Below are 24,960 nucleotides of genomic sequence, written 5' to 3' on the forward strand. Positions count from 1 at the left end.
AGTACAGGGGGTAATGCTCTTTTCTTATATATAGGCAGCTCCAATCTGATCTCCAGCACACGATATGGTCACTGGAGCACCTTCAAAATTGGCCCCTTCACACAGAACCAGGGGTAAATCCTGAGCACAGCTGGGTGTGGCCCCTAAAAAAACAAACAAAAATCAATAAGGGTAAAATGCATTTTTAGGAATCCGAAGTCACAGTGCATTTAGAAGAAATATATTATTTTGGCTTCTTGGGGGAGCTGTCACGTACATTACCTTTTTTTAGTTAATGGGCACCTGTAAGATGCAAAAACTAGAGTAGGTCATTGCTTCAAATGAAAGAGAAACCCTTTCAACTCTCCGGGTATCATTAAAACTAAATTGATTCGGTGTTAAAATTTACTGAAGAGCTTTGAATAAATCTAAGGTGACCATATAACCATATTTACCTAGGACAGTTCCAGTTTACGCCTGCTCAGTAAACTTATTAATAGAGCCTCCTTTCACTCCAAAGCAGAGCAGTTTAGATGTCAAATAATTTGGTCACCCTAGTTAAAAACACCCGAGTTACAAAACTCTGCCAAAGATGCATATTTTTCCCCTCCGTTTTACTAACTTGTTTATTCAGTGTTTTGTTTTCAGAAAACCGCACTGAAACTGCTTCATATTTCAAGAAGAAAACAAACTTGACTGTTTAAACATACCTTCTTATATTAGTAGCTGATTTAATCTTCTATTTTCTTGGCAGCCAAGAAAAGATGCCACCTTTATTGTCAATCCAAAGAGACTGGAGATGTCGCTTATATGAAGCAACTGGTGCATGATGGGACACGCTGCTCCTACAAAGATCCCTATAGCATATGCGTACGGGGAGAGTGTGTGGTGAGTCAAGTTACCCCTCGTAAGAGCTTGCTACAGTAGTATGAAATTCTACTTATACTATAGTTCATCTACATATTTTCAAAAAATAACTTCTACTGATCTGTGAAATCACATTATCCAGAGAGTCTACAAATAGACCAGTAGCTAAAATTTGGATGAAATTGCACTTATAATATCAATTCTTGGTCACTGGCAGAATCAGGATTTAAGTAATTTTCCTAATTTCCAGCCAAATGCTTTTCCAAATTACTCTGTTGCCTCTAGGCCGGGAATACAACTTGGGAATAATGTCTTCGCTTTCAGTTATTTTAGTAGTAGTTATTTAAGAACACAGTTTTTTTTTAAATGTTAATGCTAAAAGTATTTTATCTTTTGTTTTGTTTTTAGGGGTTATTTTGACGGGGCTGGGGGCACACCCTGTGATGCTCGGGATAATTCCCAGCTCTTTGTTTTGGGTTATTTCTAGCAGTGCCAAGGATCCCATGGGACTCTCCATCATGGGCAATAACTCTCTCGGCCTGTTTAGCTATTTCTCTAGCACTAAATGCATTTTATCTTTGTTTTAGAGGATAACAAAAACTTCTTTTGTTCTCTCACCCTTCAATATGTTTCTTTTAAAAATAATTTTTAAGCAGTGAATTCTAAGGATGAAAGTAGTTCTCTTTTAAAAAAACACAATTTTGTTCATATTCACAAGTTACATTGATATAACTTATTTTTATTAACTTATACATTAGCTTTGACTTTTTTCCTTTTTCACTTTAGCACCACTAGTATTGTATTAATGAACCGCAGTAGACAGATGTTTCATAATTTAACAGAATTTTTCCTAAGGACTGGAACAGTACTATGGCAGATAGGGTAACTTGCCTTAATGCAACAGACCTGGGTTTGATCCCTGGCATTCCATATGGGCCCCACAAGGAGTGAACCCTGAGCACAGAGCCAGGAGTAAGCCTGAGTACAGCCAGGTGTGTTCCAAAAACTAACCAAAAAAATCCTCAAAAGTGTCACTAAAAGTAAAATCTGTATCTTGTTTCCCTCCCATAATACCTAGTGCACTGAAAGTATTTTTATGCCATTATTTTGCTTGCCTACTTCCATGCCAAACTAATGAGTGTGATAGTGTATCCTGTGTCATTATTATACACTTACTTTCAGGACCTGCCTTAATTCAGTAAATCTAGTTTCTTGATTAATTAATCTGAAAATGTAAACCTGGCAACACGGTCCTCTGTGGTTCCTATTTTGTAAATAGTTCACCATTCTTTTCTCCTGTCATTCAACACCGCATGCCATGGATTTAACTACTATTCCCCATAACCATTTTCCATGAATAGTCAGCGGCTCTGACTGTTTTAATCACTCTGCATTCCCAAAATGCCTTTCCACACTCTGTTCCTATAAAAATCTTCAATAGCACAGCGGGTAGGGCGTTTGCCTTAGAAGCGGCCAACATGGCCGACCCGAGTTCGATTCCTCCGCCCCTCTCGGAGAGCCCGGCAAGCTACCGAGAGTATTCGATATGCCAGACACAGTAACAACAAAGTCTCCAATGGAGACGTTACTGGGCCCGCTCGAGCAAATCGATGATCAACGGGAGGGCCTTTACTTTACTTTACTTACTTCTGTGAAATTTTCTGTTACATCCCTAACTAATGTATAAAGCTTGTACCAATGTTTATCTTGCTTTTTCATTATTCATCTTTATAAATAGGAGAACACGGGAAGAACAAGTCTTAACTGTAGTTAACTCTCCTCAGTGTTAACTGCAGCATCTGTACCCAATAAATGTTTGATGATTATAACCATGTGTGTATTTTATCTTTTCTCTCCTTTTCCCTCCATTTATCTAGTGAAGGACATATCCATTTGCCTAGGAGAAATTCATCTTAGGATTCATTTTAATCTGGAATCCTAAGTCATTTGATTTCATAATAGTTCCTTGAGAGATTGAATTGTTAAAAACTAAGACTTAGAATAAAAATTCGGTGCAGTATTCACGGAAGGTTCATGAATAAAATGGTTCATCATCCTCCAGTATGCTGACTTTGATTTGGCACATGAAGTTAGCTGCATATAACTTTTCTTTCCAGAAAGTGGGCTGTGATAAAGAAATCGGTTCTAATAAAGTTGAAGATAAGTGTGGCGTCTGTGGAGGAGATAATTCCCACTGCCGAACCGTAAAAGGGACATTTACCAGAACACCTCGGAAACTTGGTAAGTTGAAGTTTCTCATATATTTCATGTTCTTCTCCTTCAAATTTTTGGTCTTTGAAGATTCTTTTCAGAATGTAGCATTTTCTCTAAGTGATGCTTTTAATAGGTTTGCAAGTGATGCTTTTCTTCATATTTGCTTTTAATAGGTTTGCAAGGTTTGCTTTTCTTCATATTTGCTTTCAGAAGATATTTTTAATTAGCAACTTTAACAGTTAATATTCCATAGCATCCGTGACCCACAACATTTTTTAAGAGATGATAGAACCGATAAGGATATCAACCAAACTTTAAAATGTGCCTGTCAAGGAGGGTGAGAGGGAACCTGGGGACCACTGATGAAGGAAAGTTGACACTAGTGGTGGGACTGGTGTTGGAACATTAGGTGCCTGAAACGCAGCTGTGAATATCTTTGTAAAATTATTGTGCCTTAACAATTTGTTTTATTTAAAATTGTTTAATTATGCAATACTTTTTGGAGTTTGGTTTTTGGACCCCACCCAGCAATAAGTAAGTAAGTAAAGTAAAGGCCCTCCCGTTGATCGTCGATTTGCTCGAGCGGGCCCAGTAACGTCTCCATTGGAGACTTTGTTGTTACTGTGTCTGGCATATCGAATACTCTCGGTAGCTTGCCGGGCTCTCCGAGAGGGGCGGAGGAATCGAACTCAGGTCGGCCATGTTGGCCGCTTGTAAGGCGAACGCCCTACCGCTGTGCTATCGCTCCAGCCCATAACATACTCAGGGATAATTCCCAGCTCTGTGCTCCAAGGTTGCTCATCGCAGTACATGGGGACTATGAGATGCCAACGCTGGGACTCAAACTGGGACTTCCTGAATGCAGGGCATCCAATCAGTGTGTTTAGCTATCGCTCTAGCCCCCAGAAGAAAAATTTTCTACTAAACTTACAAAGGAACAAATAAAATAAGTATTCATGAATTACTAATTAATAGCAAAACCTGTTTTGTTTGTTTTGTCTTTATTTTTGTTTGGCTTTGGTTTGGGCCACCCAGAAGTGCTCAGGGCCTGTTTCAAGTGTGGTGCTCTTGGCAGTGCTTGGGGAGTGTGCAGTAGTAAAAATAGAACCTGAACCCCCTCCATGCTAAGCATGTTCTCTCCAGGCCATTGAACTATCTCTCTAGTCCTTTACTTTTTTTTAAATTGAATGCAATAGAAATAATTATTGAAAAAATGCTTATTGGACATTTACTGCTGCATATAAATTGCTAACAAAATTTTTAAGAAAAATCACAAAACATAAAACTTCAAAAAATCTTTGCTTCTTTAAATTTTTATTTATACTTATTGAGCTACTTATTTAAAAAGAACTGTTGGGCCACACTCACAGATGCTCAGGGCTTATTTTGGTTCTGTGCTCAGGGATCACCTTTGGCAGTGCTAAAGGGACTGCACAGTGTCAGGGTTCAAACAGAGTCGGATAATTCAAGGCAAATGCTTGAGCCCCTGTACTGTCTCTTCACCCCTTGTGCTGAGTGGAAATGCTTATTCCAGTACTATAATTAATGCTCATAGCTTATATAATTTTTAAATTTTATATTAAACAAAATTAATATGCAACCAAAATATAACCTGTGGTATAATTGCCTACGTATGTTTACTCTTGTTACATAATGGCCTGGAATAAAATGCTTGAATTTAAAATTTTATAAATTTTAAAATGTATGACAGAGGAAACCAAAAATAAGCAATTAATATGCAAAATTGATAATGGTTTTGTAAAGTTATTGACATTCTCATAAAATATTTAGATGCCAACTTTTATTCAGTAGTAAAAATATTAATCAATTATCCAGTAAGCGTTAATTTGGAAAAGATTTCCAATTTAGCATTTAAACATAAATTTGATGTAGTACTTCTTCTAAGAAGTTTCTGATATTATCCAGAATAATATTGATGTAATCTATAAATAAATAATCTATAATATAAATAAATAATCTACAATAAAAAATTAACAAAAGAAAATTTGTTACTTTTTAGCACAGTGTCATATAGTGATTTCCCTTTTCAGAATAAAAAAAGTATTAAAAAATGAGCATTCAAGTGGAACGATTCTGTTACTTCTATTGCCGTTATACTCTGGTTACCCAATTCAAGTAAATTCCACACATATCAACTTTGCTCTTTGGTAATTGAAAAGAGAGTGGCAGACCTAGATTTATTATAATCATTTTTCTTCAACATTTTCTACTCTAAGTTATTGTCTTCACTTTTTCTACATGGAAATTTATTTTTATGAAAATTTATTGTTTTGTACTTTGAAATTTTAAAATTGAAAAATATATATATCATTATTTGAAAAGAGTAAAATGCAATTCTTTAACTTATGAATGAATCTGCTTTCTCCATTGTAGTTTTACACAATTGTTTTAAATGTAAAATAAATCATTTGTTTTACTTTGGGAATAAATCAGTCTTAAGGAAAGTTTCCCCCCCATAACCACCTATTCTGTTTTATATGTAATATGTCAGTGATAATTTTTTTCAGGTATCTCAAAAATTGTTTGAAGCCTGTGTATCAAGGTCAGAAGGACAGAAGAAAGCTTTAGATCTTACAGATTCAAACCATACAAAAATAATCTAACATCTGTTTCTTTGCACCAATGTTGTTATCTTAGTTATTCAATAGACTAATTAACCTTTTCCAACAGGGAAACATTTAAGCAAGAGGTGCCATAAAGAATTCAAGTTGCTGGAAAATGAAATCTGCAAGTATTCACCTTCAAATCACCTATATCATTTTTCATTCACTCATAGTCTTACTTTCATTGACTATTAACATCTAATATAAGTGAATTTTAATTCAAGACATAAAATTAAAGGATGTGTTTTACATTTCACTTAATAAAATCTATAAAACTTATTGTATAGTCAATGAAACAGCAAGACTTTGATAAACATAGAACCTGCAACTAATGAAAAACATTCTATTTAAGGGAAGACAAGAGGCGCCTTCACTTTACCCAAAGGAGCTCGTAATATTTCTCTTGCTGAAACAAGGGAAGCTAAAAATGTATTGGGTAAGTTATAGGAAACCGCAGAAAAGATGGGCATCCATAAATGACATCAAGCTGTTTTGCTGAACTTGGCACCTCACATGTGTAACTTCTAGCCATTGTTTATACAGGAAACAGGAGAACATGTATTTGACTTGACTTTTTCTCAGGTATTGAGAACAAAGACCTCAACATGACACTCTAGTTAGAGCCATAATAAATAGTGAAAAAGTTGGTGACTCTTCCAATAGGTATATATTAATTGTCCACATACAAGTGACATTTTCTTTCTGAATTCATCAGCAATATCTACTTATGATTATTTTATCAACAAATCCTACCGCATATAAATTAGATAATTCACAATATATCATTTGTCTTAACTCTAATTAACTTATCCTAATTTTTAGGATATGTGATAATACTAAAATGTCATTTGTTTTATATGACATTGACTATGGTCATACCTCTAGTCTTTTAAAAGCCAGTACATTACATAGATAAACATTTATTTTATTAGAAATTAGGCTGAATTAGAAAGATTCTATTGGATTCAGATAAAGGCAGTATACGTTGTAATTTGCAGATATTTTCTGACCAAGTGATTAGCTCAAAATCTACAGCTTACATTTTAAAACATTTCCATTTTATACCCCACTTCAAGCTCTAAAATTAATTGCTGAGAAAATAAAAATTACACATTGGATTAATTTTCATTTGTAACATATTAACTCTAAATCAGATTTTAATCATAAAATATGTGATTAGAATTGCCTATTGTAAAATCACTGTCAGTCACTGTCTTTCCATTGTTCATCGATTTGCTCGAGTGGGCCCAGTAACGTCTCCATTGTAAGACTTTGTTGTTACTGTGTTTGGCATATAGAATATTTCATGGGTAGCTTGCCAGGCTTTGCCGTGCAGGCGAGATATTCTCGGTAGCTTGCCAGGCTCTCCGAGAGGGGCAAAGGAATCGAACTCGGGTCGGCCAAGTTGGCCACTTGCAAGGCAAATGCCCTACCCACTTTGCTATCGCTCCAGCCCATCGTCAAATCACTCCCGGACAAATGCACACACATATAAGTATGAAGAGAATCTCAGTGAGTTCACTAACTAAGTAACCTCAAAACTGACCCTACTTTAAAAGGACGACTCAGCAACTAAAATCCTGTAGAGGGACACAACAAAATAAAGCATTTACCTCAATTATTATTAACGCAATTTGTAGGTGAGTACAACTTAAGTGATTCATAGGTTGGATACATGATTAAGTTTCTTCAGACTAGATGTTACAGTTGGCTACCGATGCTTTGAACTTAATTTCTGAAACTGCTTCTTTCAGTTTATGGATGCCCTCTTCTGCCGGCAGACGTAGTCAGAATGTAAAGCTAGACTAACCATGGTTATTGCTTTTGTTTTCTTCTTTGCTTGCTTCCCCCTGTATTTGCGACACATGCAAAGGGTACCTTAAGATGTTTGATATACCCCCTGGTGCTAGACATGTGTTAATCCAAGAAGACGAGGCTTCTCCTCATATTCTTGGTAAGTGTTTCTGTCCACTGCCTCCTTTAACATGCACTAAGACATTGAAATGTCAAAGAAATCTTATACATATATTGCTCTATATATGTACATGTGTATCTGTATGTATATACTTTTATATACATGGATATGCAAGATTCAGAATTATATCTAAATGCTTGATTATGTGGTTTTATTGGTCATTCCTCCCAACCATCCTTTAAAACAAAAAATATCCCAAAATAGAGCTTTATTACGGGAGGGGGGAAAAAAATCACTGAACAAAATTGTATTTGTTCTGTAGCTTGCTCTATAGTAAAAGGGATAAGAAATAATAATGTTAATAAAATGCAATAAACTAAGGAATAATATCAGAAAACTTTGCCATAGTTGTACTGACAAATTATTTCTGATATTTGGTTGGTGCAATACTGTAGTCTTGGCCTTACTTTTGTTGCATTTTATGTTTCTTGGCTGAACAGTAGCCACATGTGAAGGAGACTGTTTCTTGTATCTACTATGCGTCACTAGCTGACACATGCAGATACATTCACATGAATGCTTACAATTTCCAAAGGAAGATTGTTTTTTTTTCTTTTTGTGTCTGGTAGATTATTTTAAAGAAGTTATATTCGAACTGTGTTTCCAAGTGTAAACTTTGTACATATTCTTGACCTAAGTGCTCAGGTTTTTGAAACTAATGCATCATGTGTCAATCTTATGAAAATTTGGCCAATTATTCTTTTTGTTTGTTTGTTTGGGGGCCATAATCAGTGGTACTAAGGGCTGAATCCTGGCTTGCACTTAGGCAGGGATCACTCTAGCAGGGATGGGGAGCCTCATAGGGTGCCAGGAATTGAATTTTGGTCAGCCAATTCAAAGGTACTAGTCTTACCCATTGTGCTATTTCTCCAACCCCCTGTTAAAGTATTCTCTTTTTTTTTTTTTGCTTTTTGGGTCACATCTGGCGATGCACAGGGGTTACTCCTGGCTCTGCACTCAGGAGTTACACCTGGCAGTGCTCAGGGGACCATATGGGATGCTGGGAATTGAACCCGGGTCGGCCACGTGCAAGGCAAATGCCCTACCCACTGTGCTATTGCTCCAGCCCCTGTTAAAGTATTCTTAATGTGTGACTTTTACAATAAATTGTTTAATGATATTTATGTAATTGTGGGTTGTTTTTAGCAGCTAAATTATATTCACCGTGGACTCTGCAGAGCCTGACAAGCTACCCGTGGCATATTCGATATGCCAAAAACAGTAACAATAACTGGCCTCATTTCCCTGACCCTGAAAGAGCCTCCAATATGGGAGCACTGGGAAAGACAATCAAGGAGAAGGCTGCTAAAATCTCAGGGCTGCGATGAATGTTACATTACTGGCACCCACTCAAGTAAATCGATCAACAACAGGATGACAGTGATACAGTGATGGATTCCATAAGAGTGTAGCCTGCAGCCAAACTTATATCTCCAGGAATATTTTTTTTAATGTTAGAATTCAAATCATTATCCTTAGTGGTTGAACATTTCTCTTGTGCATTTAAAGCCATGGGTTCAATCACCAAGACCACACACACATACCCAAGCTCAAATTTTATCCTTGGGAAAATTAGACTAGCTTAAATGTTCAAAAGGAATAGTTGAATGTAACTGTTATTGAAAAATAACTGATATAATTTCTTAATACATTTTCAAAAATGGAAATAATGACATTTTATTTTCTAACATATTTCTGTATGTTGATAAACACCTCCAAAGTTTAAATTGTTTGTTATTTTTATTCAATAGAGAAATAATTTTATTTTATAATAGATTAAGGATTTGATGTCTAGTAAGAAGTTTTCCCAAGTCACATTAAAGAGTTGATATGGCCTTGGAATTTTACAACTATAGGAATTAATATGCATTGACTATCCCTGCTATAGATTAGCTCAGCTATGTGGGATACCTGTAAATATTTTTACTACCTTGAATAAGGAAGCCATTTTATATACAGACCACTCTGCCATCAGTGATTAATGTGAACTATTAGATAAATGCCCATTACCTAAAAAGCATTCCCAGCTTTCTGGAGAAATATCATGATACATTAGAAACAGATCATTAAAAATAGTTAATCTTTTGATGGTGTGATCAAAATGGGAAATTTGCCCTTTTCCCCCTCCTATTAAATCATTTTGTTGTGTTTTTAGACTGGAAAGAAAAGCTTCTTAAGGATTTTGAATACCTAATTAAGAGAATAAGAATATGAGAAGCAAAATTCATTTAATTACTTTAGTGCAAAATAAAAGAATCTTTTTTACTTCTAAGAGGAGATACTGACTATAGATCATCAGGGCTATCATATGTCAAATAAAATGTGTCAGTTACTCATTCTCCTTCCTTTAGCTATCAAGAACCAAGCCACAGGCCACTACATTTTAAATGGCAAAGGGGAGGAAGCCAAGTCTAGGACTTTCATAGATCTTGGTGTGGAATGGGATTATACCATTGAAGATGACATTGAAACTCTTCACACCGATGGACCTTTACATGATCCTGTTATTGTTTTGGTATGTGACTTTACTGACTCACCATGTACTTTAGTTTACAACTTTATAACTAAGAAAGCAGAAAATCTTTTTACCATTAACATTGAATATTTATTGCATGTTATTTATAATTCCATTACTATGTCCTTTTTCTCTCTGGGAAACTATATCATATACTTCACTATATGCATATTATAAACTTGATACTATAGTTTTATGATATGACTTTAGTAATCATGCTATATTAAGACAAAAAGAGAAAAAGCAGAATTTTATATGTACTCACATAATTTACTGTCTCTGATGTTCTTACTCTTCTCTGTTAATCTTTGTGGACTATTCATTTCTATGTATGCAAGCTAAGAATGTTCTCAGCATTTAATTTTCTGAAAATATTTTTACCTCAACCTCATTCTTTTTTTTATTCTTTTTGGGTCATACTCAGCGATGCTCAGGGTTTATTCCTGGCTTTGCACTCAGGAATTACTCCTGGCGGTGCTCAAGAGACCATATGGGATGCTGGGAATCAAACCTGGGTTGGCCGCATGCAAGGCAAACACCTTATCCACTATGCTATTGCTCCAGCCCCTCACCCTCATTCTTAATTGATGACTTCACTAGATATAAAATTTGAGGTTCTTTGCTTTTGGGGAGGAGAGAGGGTCACACCTGGAGGCACTCAGGATTACTCTTGCTTTGTTCAGGGACTACAGGCAGTACTTAGCAATTGAACCAGTGTCAGCTGCATGCTAGGAAAGCTCATCCCCTTGTACTATCTCTCCTACCCACTTACCCCAGGATGTTTTTCAAGATGGTTTTACATCATTGTGTGGGGTTTGAAGAATTTGGAGAGTCATGTGTGTTACAGAATAGCACACAAGTTTTCCTTGAGAGATACCTTTGCTAGTTTGTGGTAGGCTATATTCAGGAAGGATTCAAGAGCAAAGATGATCCTGGAAAGAATGAAGTAAAGTGAGGTTTCCCCACTTTAATTCATCCAGATGATACCAGCTTACAGCACAATAGAAATATCTGTGTGTTGACAGCATCCATTTGGAGTTGTTACAGCTACAAACCAATGGGTTGATTTGTTAGGGACATATAAGAATGTGAACTCAATAATGCAAACAACAGGGTATGTTAGCATTCAGATGTGATGTCAGAGGGCATTAGAATAAAGGAAATCTCAGCCTGCTGTGAAGAAATAAAGAAAGATGGAATATGAGCCATCTTTTCAATCACATAGCAGTTGTCTTCCAGTTTTCATCATTTACAATGACATTATCATTTATTTTGCTGCTCTATATGCAATATGTCAGGATTCTCTGGCTCTTTTGAAGACTTCTCTCTACCCTTTTGATTACACTGCCTGTTGTCCGTGATTTGCATAGTGGGTGATATTCCTTGTATGCCTCCTTCTTGAGGTTAACCATGCACACAATTCTGTAGATTTTTATAGTTTTTTGCCAAATTTGGGTAAAATATTCAATGTTGTCATAATCCAAGTTCAATGTGATCATAATCCAAGTTCATTATGATCCCCTCCTCTTTCATGGCTCTTTTCTGTCTTAGAAGTCATCTACATGCATGTGTTTGTTTTGTTTTATTTATTTTAATTTTTAAATTAAATCACAGTGAGATGCAAAATTACAAAGTTGTTCATGATTGGGTTTCAGTCATATAACGTTCCAACAACCATCCCTTTATTGGTGTACATATTCCACCACCAATGACCCCACTTTTCCAATTTCTACCCTCCCTCAGTTCTCTATGGCCGGTATTTTCCTCTCTCTCTTTCTGTCTCTGTCTCTGTCTCTGTCTCTGTCTGTCTCTCTCTCTCTCTCTCTCTCTCTCTCTCTTTTCCTTTTGGACCTTATGATTTGCAATACAGATACTGATACATTATCAGGTATATCCCTTAACCTTAACTTTCAACACTCAGTTTCTGTCCAAAATGATTATTTCCAACTATTATTGTCATACTGTTTCCCTCTCTATCTTAACTGCTCTTCACCCTGTCATACACACACTTAGGGCAAGCTTCCAACCTTTGAAAACAGGGGCCAGGAGAACTGGTCAATGGTTAGAATATTTTGTTTATTTTTGTGCCACACCTGATGGTACTCAAAGGTGCTCTGTGCTCTGTGCTCTGGAGTCATTCCCGGTGATGCTGGGAGGATCCTGCAGTGCCATGGACTGAACTCATGTAACTGAACCTGGGCAAGCACCGGCCAATCCTCCATCGGGGACAGGCACTGCCTTCTGGGCCCCCTTTCTGTGAAACCCCTTCTGTGGCGCCCCCACCTACAGGTTCTAAACTCTACCCTCCATGGTGAGCTTGCTGGGGAGACCTCAGCTTGCTGAGAGCGTTGCCCTGCTTCGGTCTCCTGCTCCCTATGCTTTGGCATAGAACAAGGCTTGTGTGTTTGCACATGTCTTGTGTCTCTTCTCCAGAGAATTGCAGCCCTCTGTGGTATTATTTATAGTTCCCCAAGGACATTCCTTGATATATTCTGTGCTCTTAGCTCATTTCTAATCTGGATGAAAATGGAATTGATCTATTTTATTTGAAAAGAAGTGTTGGATTCTGTATAGACTGATTTAATTGTCTATAAAAATACTGCATGAAACTAAAACAGATTTTCCATTCAATTCTGATATGCATTTTTTTTGTTTCCCTTACTCTGCAAATATTTCTATTTTTGGAGTAGGTTGTTTTCTGCCTTTAGTTGGATTTTGAGTTATTTACATATATTGTCTATGCATCCTCTGTAAAAGATCATTTGCACACTTTTTTTTTTTTAATTTATTTATTGAATCACTGTGGGAAAGGTTACAAAGCTTTCAGGTTTATGTCTCAGTCATGCAAATATCAAACACATTTCCCTTTACCAATACTTATTTTTTCCCATGAAGAACCCCAATAAAACCCCACCCCCCACCCCTCCCCGTCCCTGTGAGGCAGATGAATTCTAGTTAACACTCTATCCGCTTTGATTAGATTGTTTCAATAAAAGATTCACCACTATTATTTAGAGTTTACCCCCCCCCCCAAATCAGACATGCTGAAAAAGCATTGTGAAGTGATTTGCTTTCTACAGCTGGGTTCAAGAATTAAATGTTGGTTTTGGATTTCTGCTATTTTACCTATTGACCCTGGAAGTATTTCTACTGAAAGTCAGATAGTTAAGAAATTGGTTTCTGTGTTCTGGAGTCGTGGCCGTGCTGGAGAGCCGCTCGTGGGGGGCAACTGGTGGCCTCGGTAGGGCGTGAAGGGCGGAGCGAAACGCCCCCCTTCCCATGAGGTTTTAGTCGCCCCCACACTCCCGGCTCATACCTGCTGTCCACAAGGCTCCCATGTGGCCGCCATCTTTCTTTCCAGAGAGGAGAGGGCGAATGGGGCAACACCCTTTCCCCTCCGGCAGACTTGATGGGCTGGATCAACGCATAGTCCGTTCACTTTTCTGCTCCAAGCTGCTGGGTTCTGCATTAAGTCCTTGTGCTTCTGGGGCCATGGCCATTGCACACTTTTTTTAATCTGTAATATTTTTCTCTGTGTTGTCTTTCACAGAGAAAAATATTTTTTACTTTGTGGAAATCCAGTTTATCCATTTTTCATTCTATAAATCAAGATTTTAATGTTACACAAATAGATATGTGAAATATAAAATGCAAAACCATAAAACCTTTAAACCCCCCAAAGAAAAAATATTTTGACCTGAATGAAGTTTCTGAGTCATTTTAAGTCAACGAGTGCTTACATAAAATTTGTTTATATTAGGTGCTTATTTCAGTCTATGTATGTTTGTATTAGTTGTATGTCATTGTGTAACAAGTTACCCCAAATTCAGTGATTAAACATAAGCAACCTTTCTTAGCTCATGGTTTTGTTAGTCAAGAATGTGGGAGCAGATTAAGTCCAACTAGAGTTTGGGTTATCATGATATTGTTTTTAGCGATTGCCTTAGTTACACTAAGGCATAACTGGGAAGAAGAAGCTTTCCTGCTCTGTCACGTGGCTAGCAAAAGGTCTTAGAGGATTGCTCACAAGCTTTTTATTGTGTTTGGGGTTTGTTTGGATCACTCTTTACCCCAGAGTACAGAAAGAAGAACAGAAAAGGGAAAAAGTGAAGTAAGGGAAGTAAGAAGAGATGATGGGAAGCAATAAAGTTGGACAAGAGACAAGTATTCTTGGGCACATCAATGGTGTAGTGGAGTGGTATAGCTATCTATCCAACCGCCAACTCTACAACGCTGAAATCACAAGATTCAAACTTCAACAACTTTCAAACTTTAAAATATGCCTGTAAGACATAGAATGATCACTCTCATTTGCAGAATAAAAACAAAACAAAACAAAACAAAACAAGGAAAAAAAACACTAACAATACAGTATGAGGATTATACCCAAAGACAGTAGAAACAAGGGCCAAGAGGATTGGTCCATCGTAGGAAGCTTCTCACAAGTTGTGGAGAAGGCAGTTAGGACAGAAAGAGACCACTGTGACAGAGATCACTGTGAGCAATAACTGAATGCTGAAAGGAGGTAATGTGATATGCATAATAACCATCTAGTAACAACATGTGTGGGGGGGGTGTCTGCTGGGTGTTGGGCTATTGTATGACTGAAACCCAATCATGAACAACTTTCTGTGTACTTCACAGTGGTTTAACTTTTAAAAAAAACGTGCCTGTAACGGTGGCAGGCAGGGGATGGGGCAGTGGGTATGGGAGGGAACTGAGATTGAGGGAAGTTGATCCTGGTGGTGGGATTTTGGTGGCTGATGAATCTGGGTTGGAACTTTTTTTTGGTGATTTTCATATCAATTTTGTGTATATGTTAGATTATACCTCAGGATAATGATACCCGCTCTAGCCTGACATATAAGTACATCATCCATGAAGACTCTGCTCCTACAATCAACAACAACAATGTCATCCAGGAGGAATTAGACACTTTTGAGTGGGCTTTGAAGAGCTGGTCTCAGTGTTCCAAACCCTGTGGTGGAGGTAATAATTGAACTCATTTATTGTATTGCAATGTCACTCATATGAAGTCTACCTGCTTCTACCTTAAGGATTGTCTTCAGTTGAGACCAAATTCAGAAATAAATATAATGACTGAACTGTAAGTATATAGCATTTTAATCTTAGAATTTTCAAAGAATAGTAACTTGTTCATAACAATGATTGATCTTAAAATCCTCTTACTCTTCTCCTTTGACTTCTTTTTATCTGACATTCAAGTAATAAAATGACTGTAATCATTTCACTCTTTCCATACTCTACTCTATCCTCTGGAATTTGCCTTTTTTCTTCCCCATTTTTCCATTTCTTTTCTATTATTTCTAATAATAAGAAAACTACTAGTTGTACTCTGTTTCAGCTCTTTGTGTATTAATGTATTAATGCTCGCAATGGCTCTGTGAGACTAGTAGTATTGTTATAGTTCTGATGAGGAAACTGGAGTATAAGGAAAATAAGTAATTTGCCAGACCTTAGTGTACAGACCCAAGAAGTCTGGCTTCTGAGTGTACGCTCTAATGCTTCCTCGCTGCTCTCTCCAGAAGCAACCTAGTAAATTGCTCTCACAGATTCTCAATATCTCCCATTATTCATTCTTCTAGTTCTCAAGAACAAATGCTCCCAAACTGAGCTGACCTAGACAGATTTCTTCCCAAAGGCAGAAGGTGAGGGGATGTCACAATAATACTTTTTGAGGAAAAATTAATCATTCATAATAGGAATTCATAGTAAGATTTACTTGGAAAAATTAATTATACATACTTATCAAGAGTCGTGTTATAAAGTATAAAGTTTTTATAAGTTTTAATTTAATTTTCACAATTTTTAAAGAAGTTATTTCTAAAGTGGTTTTTTGGGTAGAAGACATAATGTTTTAATTATTAAAATAATACTTCATTCTTTATAAGGTGTTTATTCTTATTTAATTTGGATCCATCCTTCTACTATACCTTCAAGATCTACTTGGTCATTACATTTTTCAGGGAGACTTTAATACTTATCACATCTGTTCTTTGCTCAGTAAGCTTCCTTCAATTTGGAAAAATATTATAAATTTTCAATTACTAAACTTTGATTCTCTTTTCTTCTTTCATTTCTGTGGTACTTTCTTGAATGACTAAATGGGTAGGATTACATTATTTGTCTCATTCAAATTCCTCAGTCTTTTATGTATTACCAGGAATATCTTATTTATTTAGCATTTTTGCTACAATGAGTAACTTAAATTTAAACATTAAGAAACATTTCATAAATCCTAGTTATAAGAGATAATAAAAAAGAACTGGCCTATACATCTTAGTAATATTGAAGAAAAAAGGAAGTTAAAAACTACATGTTAATAACAATGCATAATAGTAGAAAATGCTGTAAAGAACATTGTAGGGACAAATGGCAAGTTTTGGCTTTGTTCTGTAATTAGATAATAATCTTATACTTATTTTAAATACCTTGATTCTAAGCATTAGAATCTGATTATGCAGGAGAATGTTTGTTAGAAGTTATGTGCTGAAATATTTAGAAGTGAAGGAATAGATTGTCAGAAATTTATACTGAAATACTTCAGCAATAACTTTTACCTTTTCATATTATATAATAACATAGTATAAGTAATAAAAATATGTTTTCAAATATATCAGCAAATACAGTGGCAGCACAATGTTGACTTTGCGAGATACACAAATATTCATTGTTTTCCTTACATCCTGGCGGTGCTCGGGGACCATATGGGATGCTGGGAATCGAACTCAGGTCGGCCGCATGTAAGGCAAACGCCCTACCCGCTGTGCGGGTGTTTGCCTTACACACAGCCAACATGGCCGACCCGAGTTCGATTCCTCCGCCCCTCTCGGAGAGCCCGGCAAGCTACCGAGAGTATCACGCCCGCACGGCAGGGCCTGGCAAGCTCCCCGTGACGTATTCGATATGCCAGACACAGTGACAACAAAGTCTCCAATGGAGACGTTACTGGGCCCGCTCCAGCAAATCAACGAACAACGGGAGGGCCTTTCCTTACATCATTTTTCATAATGAAAAATTGCATTTACATAACAATCCATTTAAATTTATTTTCCAACATTTTTTTATTATAAATATCAAAGTTGAAGGTTAAAATTACCAGCATTGAACTCCAAATACTTGTTTGGTACTTAAGATTTCAGTCTAGTTTTCCACCTCCACCTCCTATGACACATTTCAGTCATTTTCACTTTCAGTCTTTTAAAGCTTCTTTCAGTTTTCTATATGTAATTTGCTTTGCTTCAGTACTGTGCTACTCCATTCCCTTTACCCAATACTGTTTATTTTAAACTAATGAGTCTGTTCAAGTGCTGGTACTTCCTCAGTCTTCCTGCTGTCTGGGTTGTTAGACTGTTTCCTGTGTGTTCCTTTGGTGCCCTCTGCAGTTACGTTGTCTTCATAGCTCTGTGAAAGTGTTCAATATGTCACTGCATATTGTCTGGGTCCTCTTAGAGCCATTTCTCTCTCATCTGTGCATATCCTGGTCTTAGTTCATTTTCAAGGATGCAATTTCTCTTTAAATAATTGATGATATGTTAAATGTAAAGTCTGAAAAGATAAAGGTATTAAAATTTTAATTTCTGAAACCCGTGCCTAGAATAGCACCCAGCTTAGTCTATGTACTCCAAAGCTAAATTTTTCCCTTCCAGGTTTTCAATACACTAAATATGGATGCCGTAGGAAAAGTGACAATAAGATGGTTCATCGCAGCTTCTGTGAGGCCAACAAAAAACCTAAACCGATCAGAAGAATGTGCAACATTCAAGAGTGTACACATCCACTGTAAGAATTTATTCTGATTTTCATATCCTCAGGATAAAATAATAGCATTTAAATGGATCTATATCTTCATTGTCTTAATTTTTAGTTAAAAGTTAACACATGAACCTGGTCACACTGGTCAAATTATTTTCCAGGAACTATATAAAATTATAGTTTTCTGCCCTTTGTCATTGTTACACTTCTCATAACAAAGAAGCAATCAAGCAAACAGAACCATTTAGCTTGTATGCTTCTCTTGGAAATTTGTAACTACTTGTTCCCATGTAAGTAATCAACTTTGCTTCCATTAGTTGACTTTTTTGGGAGTAGAAAGAAAAGGAGAGATTTTAGATTTATGTATATTGAGTTTTCTATCTGGAATGTGATATTTCAGCATTCCTCACAACCACTCCCCAATTACCTCACTGCCCCTCCATAATTCTCCCTTGTCCAGTACTTCCAAAATAGAATAACTATCTTGCATTGATAGAAGTATTCATTTTATATTATTTTAGTAACATACACTTCCGAAGAGCTGAACTTAGTGTTTCATGATTGTGTTTCTTCTAGAGTTGATGAAAATTTTGACTTATATATTTCATTTTCTACTACTTTTCACTAATATTCACCTTAACTGTCTTCCATCTGTACTAGTCTCCATTAAATACTGGGCACTTAGGTATTTTGTCACTGAGCTCTTAGAGACATCTCTAGAGAGTAATGTGATCCAACTCTGGCCTGACATTTTTATACAGCTTTCTTCCTGGACATCATCATCATCTTAGGAATTTCTACTATTTCCCTTTTCTATTAGATCTCCTGTTTCTCGTATTCTTTTGTTTGGGGGGAGGGTTGTCATACCCAGTGATGCACAGGGGTTACTCCTGGCTCATGCTATTGTGCCCATGTTTCAGATCTCCAATCCCCAATTGCAGAGAGACCAAGTCTACACATGATAATGCAAAAGCAAAGGAACTTTATTACTGGTGCAAGCCAGCGCTAGCTCAAGATAGGGTCTAAGACTCATCCGACACAGTGGAGTCTTGACAAGGACCCTAACTCCAAATCACCAGCACTTTATTTAGGGTTCAAAGAGGCAATTTATACACTGATCTATTTTCAGTATTTACCCTATTACAGTGGTGGTCAACAATTAGGAAATGGTTAGCAACAGTTTCTAAGGAGGATACAGTGACCCCTCGTGACTGGCCAGACTCAACTGCCCAATTCCTTATCTTGGCAAGTCACTCAACTGGGAGTTTACCAGAAACTGCAAGTCCTGCTTTGGGGAAACAGAAACTGAGGCCTAGTTGAGACTTAATGTTAGCTATAGGCTGTCATGGCTGCTGAGGAGCCTGCTTTGGGGCCTCACAATGCACTCAGGAATTACTCCTGGCGGTGCTTGAGGGGCTATATGGAATGCTGGGAATCGAACCCAGATCAGCTGCGTGCTAGACAAACGCCCTACCCACAGTGCTATCGCTCCAGCCCCTTCATATTCTTTTTCTTATCTATTTGTATATAAATTTTATCTGATAAATTAGTATTTATAATTATTTTGTAATCTTAGTATCTTCATGAGAAATATATGAAAAGATTTTAAATTGAAAATATATATGTGATTATGTATGTCATGGGGCTGGAGCAATAGCACAGCAGGTAGGGCTTTTGCCTTGCACATGGCTGACTCTGTTGACCTGAGTTCGATCCTCTGCCCCTCTCGGAGAGCCCGGCAAGCTACCAAGAGTATCTCACCCATATGGCAAAGCCTGGCAAGCTACCCGTGGCATATTCAATATGCCAAACTCAGTAACAAGTCTCACAGTGTTACTAGGCCCACTCGAGCAAATCGATGAACAATGTGTGGACAGTGACAGTGACAGTGATGTATGTCATATATGCATATATCCATTGAGAGTAGCCATTGGCACGCTTAACACTGTGTAAAAATTCTTAGAAGCCACAATAATTTTTTTTTAATTTTTATTAGTGAAACACCATGAGGTACAGTTGTAGATTTACAAATTTTTGTGCTTGGGTTTCGATTATACAATGATCAAATACCCATCCCTCCACCAGTGCCCATTTTCCACCACCATGGATCCCAGTATCCCTCCCACACCCATCCCCCCCATCCCACCCTGCCTCTGTGGTAGGGCATTCCCTTTTGTAGAAGCCACAATAATTTTAATGTCAGTTTGATTAGTTAGAGCAATCTTATTTGTAAATACCAAGTGTTGCCAAGATTTTAATATAGTTATATTTTAGTACCCTATATATGGGGAAAGATAATATAAAATATAAGTATAAACTATATCTTTGGAAATGCTTCTCCAGGCTTATTTATGGAAGCAGTAACACACTTACCCAGTGCCCAGATACAGGGTGTCTTTCTCTTTGTTTTGTGACAATTACAACCAATAGGAAGAACTGAGTTTTCCAGAAAAGCTTGATATGTCTTATAGCCTCCACAGCATTGAAATAAGAAAATGTAGAAATGAAACTGTGATTCCAGAAAATTAAAACACGAGTGAACTTGTGATTCATTTAAAAAATAAGAAAGCCTCAGCCAAATCCATTTATATCAGCAAACATCATGTAGATTCCCGTTTGTATTTCCTTTTAGACCTCTCACTGGCAGTATGACTAAGACAAAGCACCGTCATTCCCAAACTAACCCAACTAACCCAGACAATCTTCAGATGAGTATCAGAAACCCTTCCTAGACCACCCATTCTGTGGTGAAAGAGATGGTTTCAAAACCATTGAGAGCTAGAAAAAAAAATACCAGAATATTTAAAACCATACAACAGGCTTTACATTGATTGGAAAAATCCTCAGACATTTGAACCGTTGGATTTATTTATTTTTTCTGAAATTGCTCTGAAACAGTCGTGTACCCCATTGGGTTTAGCAGCAAAGAACAGAATAGGATAGGCTTGCCGTGTGAACGGTCCCAGTAGCTGTCACAGTGACTGTGTCGAATCTTGATTCTACCCCTTCAGCTGGGTGGCAGAAGAGTGGGAGCACTGCACCAAAACCTGTGGCAGTTCTGGCTACCAGCTGCGCACCGTCCGCTGCTTGCAACCCCTCCACGATGGCACCAATCGTTCTGTGCACAGCAAGTACTGCGTGGGCGACCGTCCCGAGAGCCGACGGCCGTGTAACAGGGTCCCCTGCCCCGCCCAGTGGAAAACAGGGCCCTGGAATGAGGTGCGTGTGAGATTTCTGTGCGTTCAGATGTGTTATATGCATATGCATGTACATTAAACATGTGGAGCGGGTTCTGGTGTGACTTAAATATTAGGTTGTTTTGTCTAAGTGGAATAACTGTCTCGTTATCATTAAACTCCTGAGGCATGGGCGGGGGTGGGGGGGGGAGAGAATAGGAACATTTGAAAAAGTTTTTGCATATAAAATTAAAGGGTGGAGGCAAACTTTATTTGGGTGTTGTGACAGGTGACTGGCCATTCTAATATTTTCGTGAACTTTGTTATTCTTAGAGGTTAAACTCCAGCTCCCTTGATTCTGAATGAGAATTCTGCACCATTTAAAATTGAATTTCTTTCTTTTTCTTCCTCTTCCTTCTTCCTCTTCCTCCTCCTCCTCCTCTTCCTTCTCCTTCTCCTTCTTCTCCTTCTCCTCTTCCTCCTTCTTCTTCTTCTCCTCCTTCTCCTCGCCCTCCTCCTCCTTCTCCTCACCCTCCTCCTTCTTCTTCGTTCTTCCTGCTTATTCCTTCTTCTTCCTTCATCTTCTTCCTTCTTCTTCCTTCTTCTTTATGACAGAGTGAGTAAACTCATCACAAAAGAGCATGGTGATTTGTGTCTTCTACATTTTGGTTGGTTTTCCCCCCACCCCCCACCCTGTGAACCTCCAATGTTTTATCTAACAAGGCTCATTTCCAGGATCCAGAGTACCAGTGGGTACCTTTCCTGCAGTCTTTTTTCCTCTGCATTCCAGTGTCAGAGAACTTTATTGCTGTCATGGCCTGCACAGCAAATTAATAGAATTCCTGTTTTTCTTGTCTACACATTTCTTTTTTTTTTTTCAATTTTATTGAATCACCGTGGGATAGTTACAAGCTTTCATGTTTGGGTCACAATCACACAATGATCAAACACCCATCCCTCCACAGTGCACATTCCCCACCACCAATATCCACGGTATACCCCCCCCTTTCCCACCCTCCCCCTGCCTCCATGGCAGACATGTTTCCCCATAATCTCTCTCTACTTTTGGGCATTATGGTTTGCAATACAGACCCTGAGAGGTTATCATGTTTGGTCCCTTATCTATTTTCTGCACACATCTCTCATCCCGACCGATAGAGAAGGGATCACTAAAGAAAAAGATGGCTGGAGGTGACCACACATTTCTTTGAACAATTGTGTATTTAGGGCTGGAGTAGTAGGGCAGTTGCTTTGCATGCAGTTGACAAGGATTTGATCCCATGTGGTCCCCTAAGCATAGCCAGGAGTTATCCCTGAATGTAGAGCCAGGAGTAAGCCCTGACCACTGCCAGGTGTGGTCCAGAAAACAAAACAAAACAAACAAAAAGCCCAAAGAAATTGTGTGCCTAGTGCCTGTCCAGATGATGGAGTTTCATGACTGGCTCAATCAGTAATTTGTCGCTTATGCCTGAAGAGATAGTACAGCAAGTGGTTAAGGTGCTTGCGTTGCACACAGCCCACCCAGATTCAATCCCCAGTACCCCGTCTGGTCTCCAAGCACCACCAGGAATAATTCTTTATATCACTGAGTATGGTCCCCAAAACAAACAAACAGAAAAATCAATGTATGGTTGCTGGTATTAACCTCATGCATTCTGGTATTTGTCTTTCTAGTGCACACATTTCTTTTAAAACACTGTGCTTTAGGGCGGGAGTGGTAGTTCCAGAGGTAAGATGCTTTCCTTACATGCAGCTGACCTGGTTTCAATCTACAGCACCCTGAACTCTGCCAGGAGTGATCCCTGAGCACTGAGCCAGGAGACATCCCTGAGAACATCCTGGTGTGCCCCCAAACCAAAACAAAACAAAACTAGAATTCTTTCAGAGTGTAGTTCCAAAAACAAAGAGAGTGTGGTATGCCAGTCAATTCTGCCATTCACAAATGAAGTCAAAGAATAAACACTCAATACCACACCATCAGCAACCTGAAAACAGACCCTAACAGAGTTGTTAAGACTTCTATGTTACAATAATGGTTCCTTTACAACCAATGTTTATTCTGTACCAGGTAAGGCTGCTTTAAGTGCACCGATGCTTTTAACTTCCATCTGGTCCTACAATAATCCTGTGACACAGTAGTAGTATCACAGCTTTCAATGAAAAAAGCGACTGTGTCCTGGCTCATAAGAGGCAGGGCATGAATAGGAAAAATATGGTTCCATAGATGTATGTGCATGTGTGCATGCGTGTGTGTTCATGTAGCCTGGAGAGAGAAGAAAAACTGTCTGCATGGATTAGACATCTTTAATGAAAATCTTTTTCTTTTCCTTTAGTGTTCTGTAACCTGTGGTGAAGGGACGGAGGTCAGGCAGGTCCTGTGCAGGGCTGGAGACCATTGTGAGGGTGAGAAGCCGGAGTCTGTGAGGGCCTGTCAGCTCCCTCCCTGTAACGGTAGGTGTGACGTTGGGTGTTTTCCTCTCTGACCATGGTAGTTATGACTAAGAAAATGAACTTTCCTCTGTGGACCTTCCCCCAAATGCTGACTGTCAAAAAAAATTGTAAATTAATTCTTGGGGACTAGAGCTCAGTGGGTAGGCTGTTTGCCTTTCACAAGGCCGATCCGGGTTCAATTCCCAGCATCCCAGATGGCCTCCCGAGCACCACCAGGAGTAATTTCTGAATACAGAGATAGGAGTAACCCCTTAGCATCTCTGGGTGTGACCCAAAAAGGAAAAAAAATAAATTAATTCTTGGTATAATATATTCTAATGTTTTTTAACTTGTGCGTTTGTTGTTCCCTCATTAATTACCATGGCTCCTGCACTTTCTGAGATCCCACTAGGAGGTGATGTAAATTGTGTTAGGTTTCTATAACTCGGGCTGGAGCGATAGCACAGCGGTAAGGAGTTTGCCTTGCACGCAGCCGGCCCGGCCGACCCTGGTTCGATTTTTCCTCCCCACTCGGAGAGCCCAGCAAGCTACCGGGAGTATCTCACCAGCACGGCAAAGCCTGCAAGCTCCCTGTGGTGTATTCGATATGCCAAACACAGTAACAAGTCTCGCAATGGAGACGTTACTGAGTTCGCTTGAGCAAATCAATGAACAACGGGAGGACAGTGCTACAGTGCTTCTGTAACTTATATCCATTTTTGTTTCTAGTAGGAACTGATTTCTCCCTGTGATTTTCATATGCCTTTATACCAGTAAAAGGCATAAAATTTCAGAAGTCCTTCAAAAATGTCACCAGCTCATTCACTTTAGCCATAAGGATAAATATCATGTGCAGAAAATTATTTCCAGTACATGTCCATTAGTATATATCTATACACCAGGGTGATTTTAAAAATACAACTATTGGGCTAGAGAAATAGTGTAGGGGGGTAAGGCTTGCATGCAGCTGACTTGGGTTCAATCACTGACACCACATATGATCCCCAGAGCACTTCGAGGAGTGATCTCTGAGCACAGAGCCAGGAGTCATCTGTATGTGGCCCAAAGAGAAAAAAAAAATACACACCCTGTACCTATTCTAAAGTCTACTTCATTTATATCCTTTTGCTGTTTTAAAATAAAATATACTAGATGATTTCAGTTTCTATCAGTTCTTCCTCCTTGATCCTTTGTTGTCACTTTTTCTGTCGAAATGTCTCTGTCCCGCTCTGCATCTAGTTTGTTCCTCTCTAACTCACTCTCTGTGTGAGTCTCTCTCTGACGCGCTGTCATTAGCATGTGGCATGTTGATTACTTCTTGTGTCTGTCACATCTGCCTCTTCAGCTTCACTCCCCTTCCCCTGCCTCCTCTTCATCCATCTGCCTCTCCTTCCCATTTCTTCC

The 24,960-nt window shown here is 38.2% G+C and overlaps 1 protein-coding gene across 2 annotated transcripts in view; it reads left to right on the forward strand.

Annotated features, from left to right (window-relative positions):
• The window catches only part of ADAMTS3 (ADAM metallopeptidase with thrombospondin type 1 motif 3), a 233,133-nt gene that overhangs the window by 203,754 nt on the left and 4,419 nt on the right, over window positions 1-24,960 (forward strand). For both annotated transcript variants that reach the window (XM_056111221.1, XM_056111222.1), the window contains exons 14-21: window positions 734-867; window positions 2,964-3,087; window positions 7,558-7,638; window positions 10,011-10,174; window positions 14,998-15,163; window positions 17,845-17,977; window positions 20,962-21,169; window positions 23,460-23,577. In XM_056111221.1, coding sequence (XP_055967196.1) covers window positions 734-867; window positions 2,964-3,087; window positions 7,558-7,638; window positions 10,011-10,174; window positions 14,998-15,163; window positions 17,845-17,977; window positions 20,962-21,169; window positions 23,460-23,577 — 1,128 coding nt within the window. The remainder of the gene's footprint in view (window positions 1-733; window positions 868-2,963; window positions 3,088-7,557; window positions 7,639-10,010; window positions 10,175-14,997; window positions 15,164-17,844; window positions 17,978-20,961; window positions 21,170-23,459; window positions 23,578-24,960) is intronic.

Source organism: Sorex fumeus, unplaced genomic scaffold, assembly GCF_029834395.1.
Source record: "Sorex fumeus unplaced genomic scaffold, SorFum_2.1 ptg000013l, whole genome shotgun sequence".
NCBI lineage: Eukaryota > Metazoa > Chordata > Mammalia > Eulipotyphla > Soricidae > Sorex > Sorex fumeus.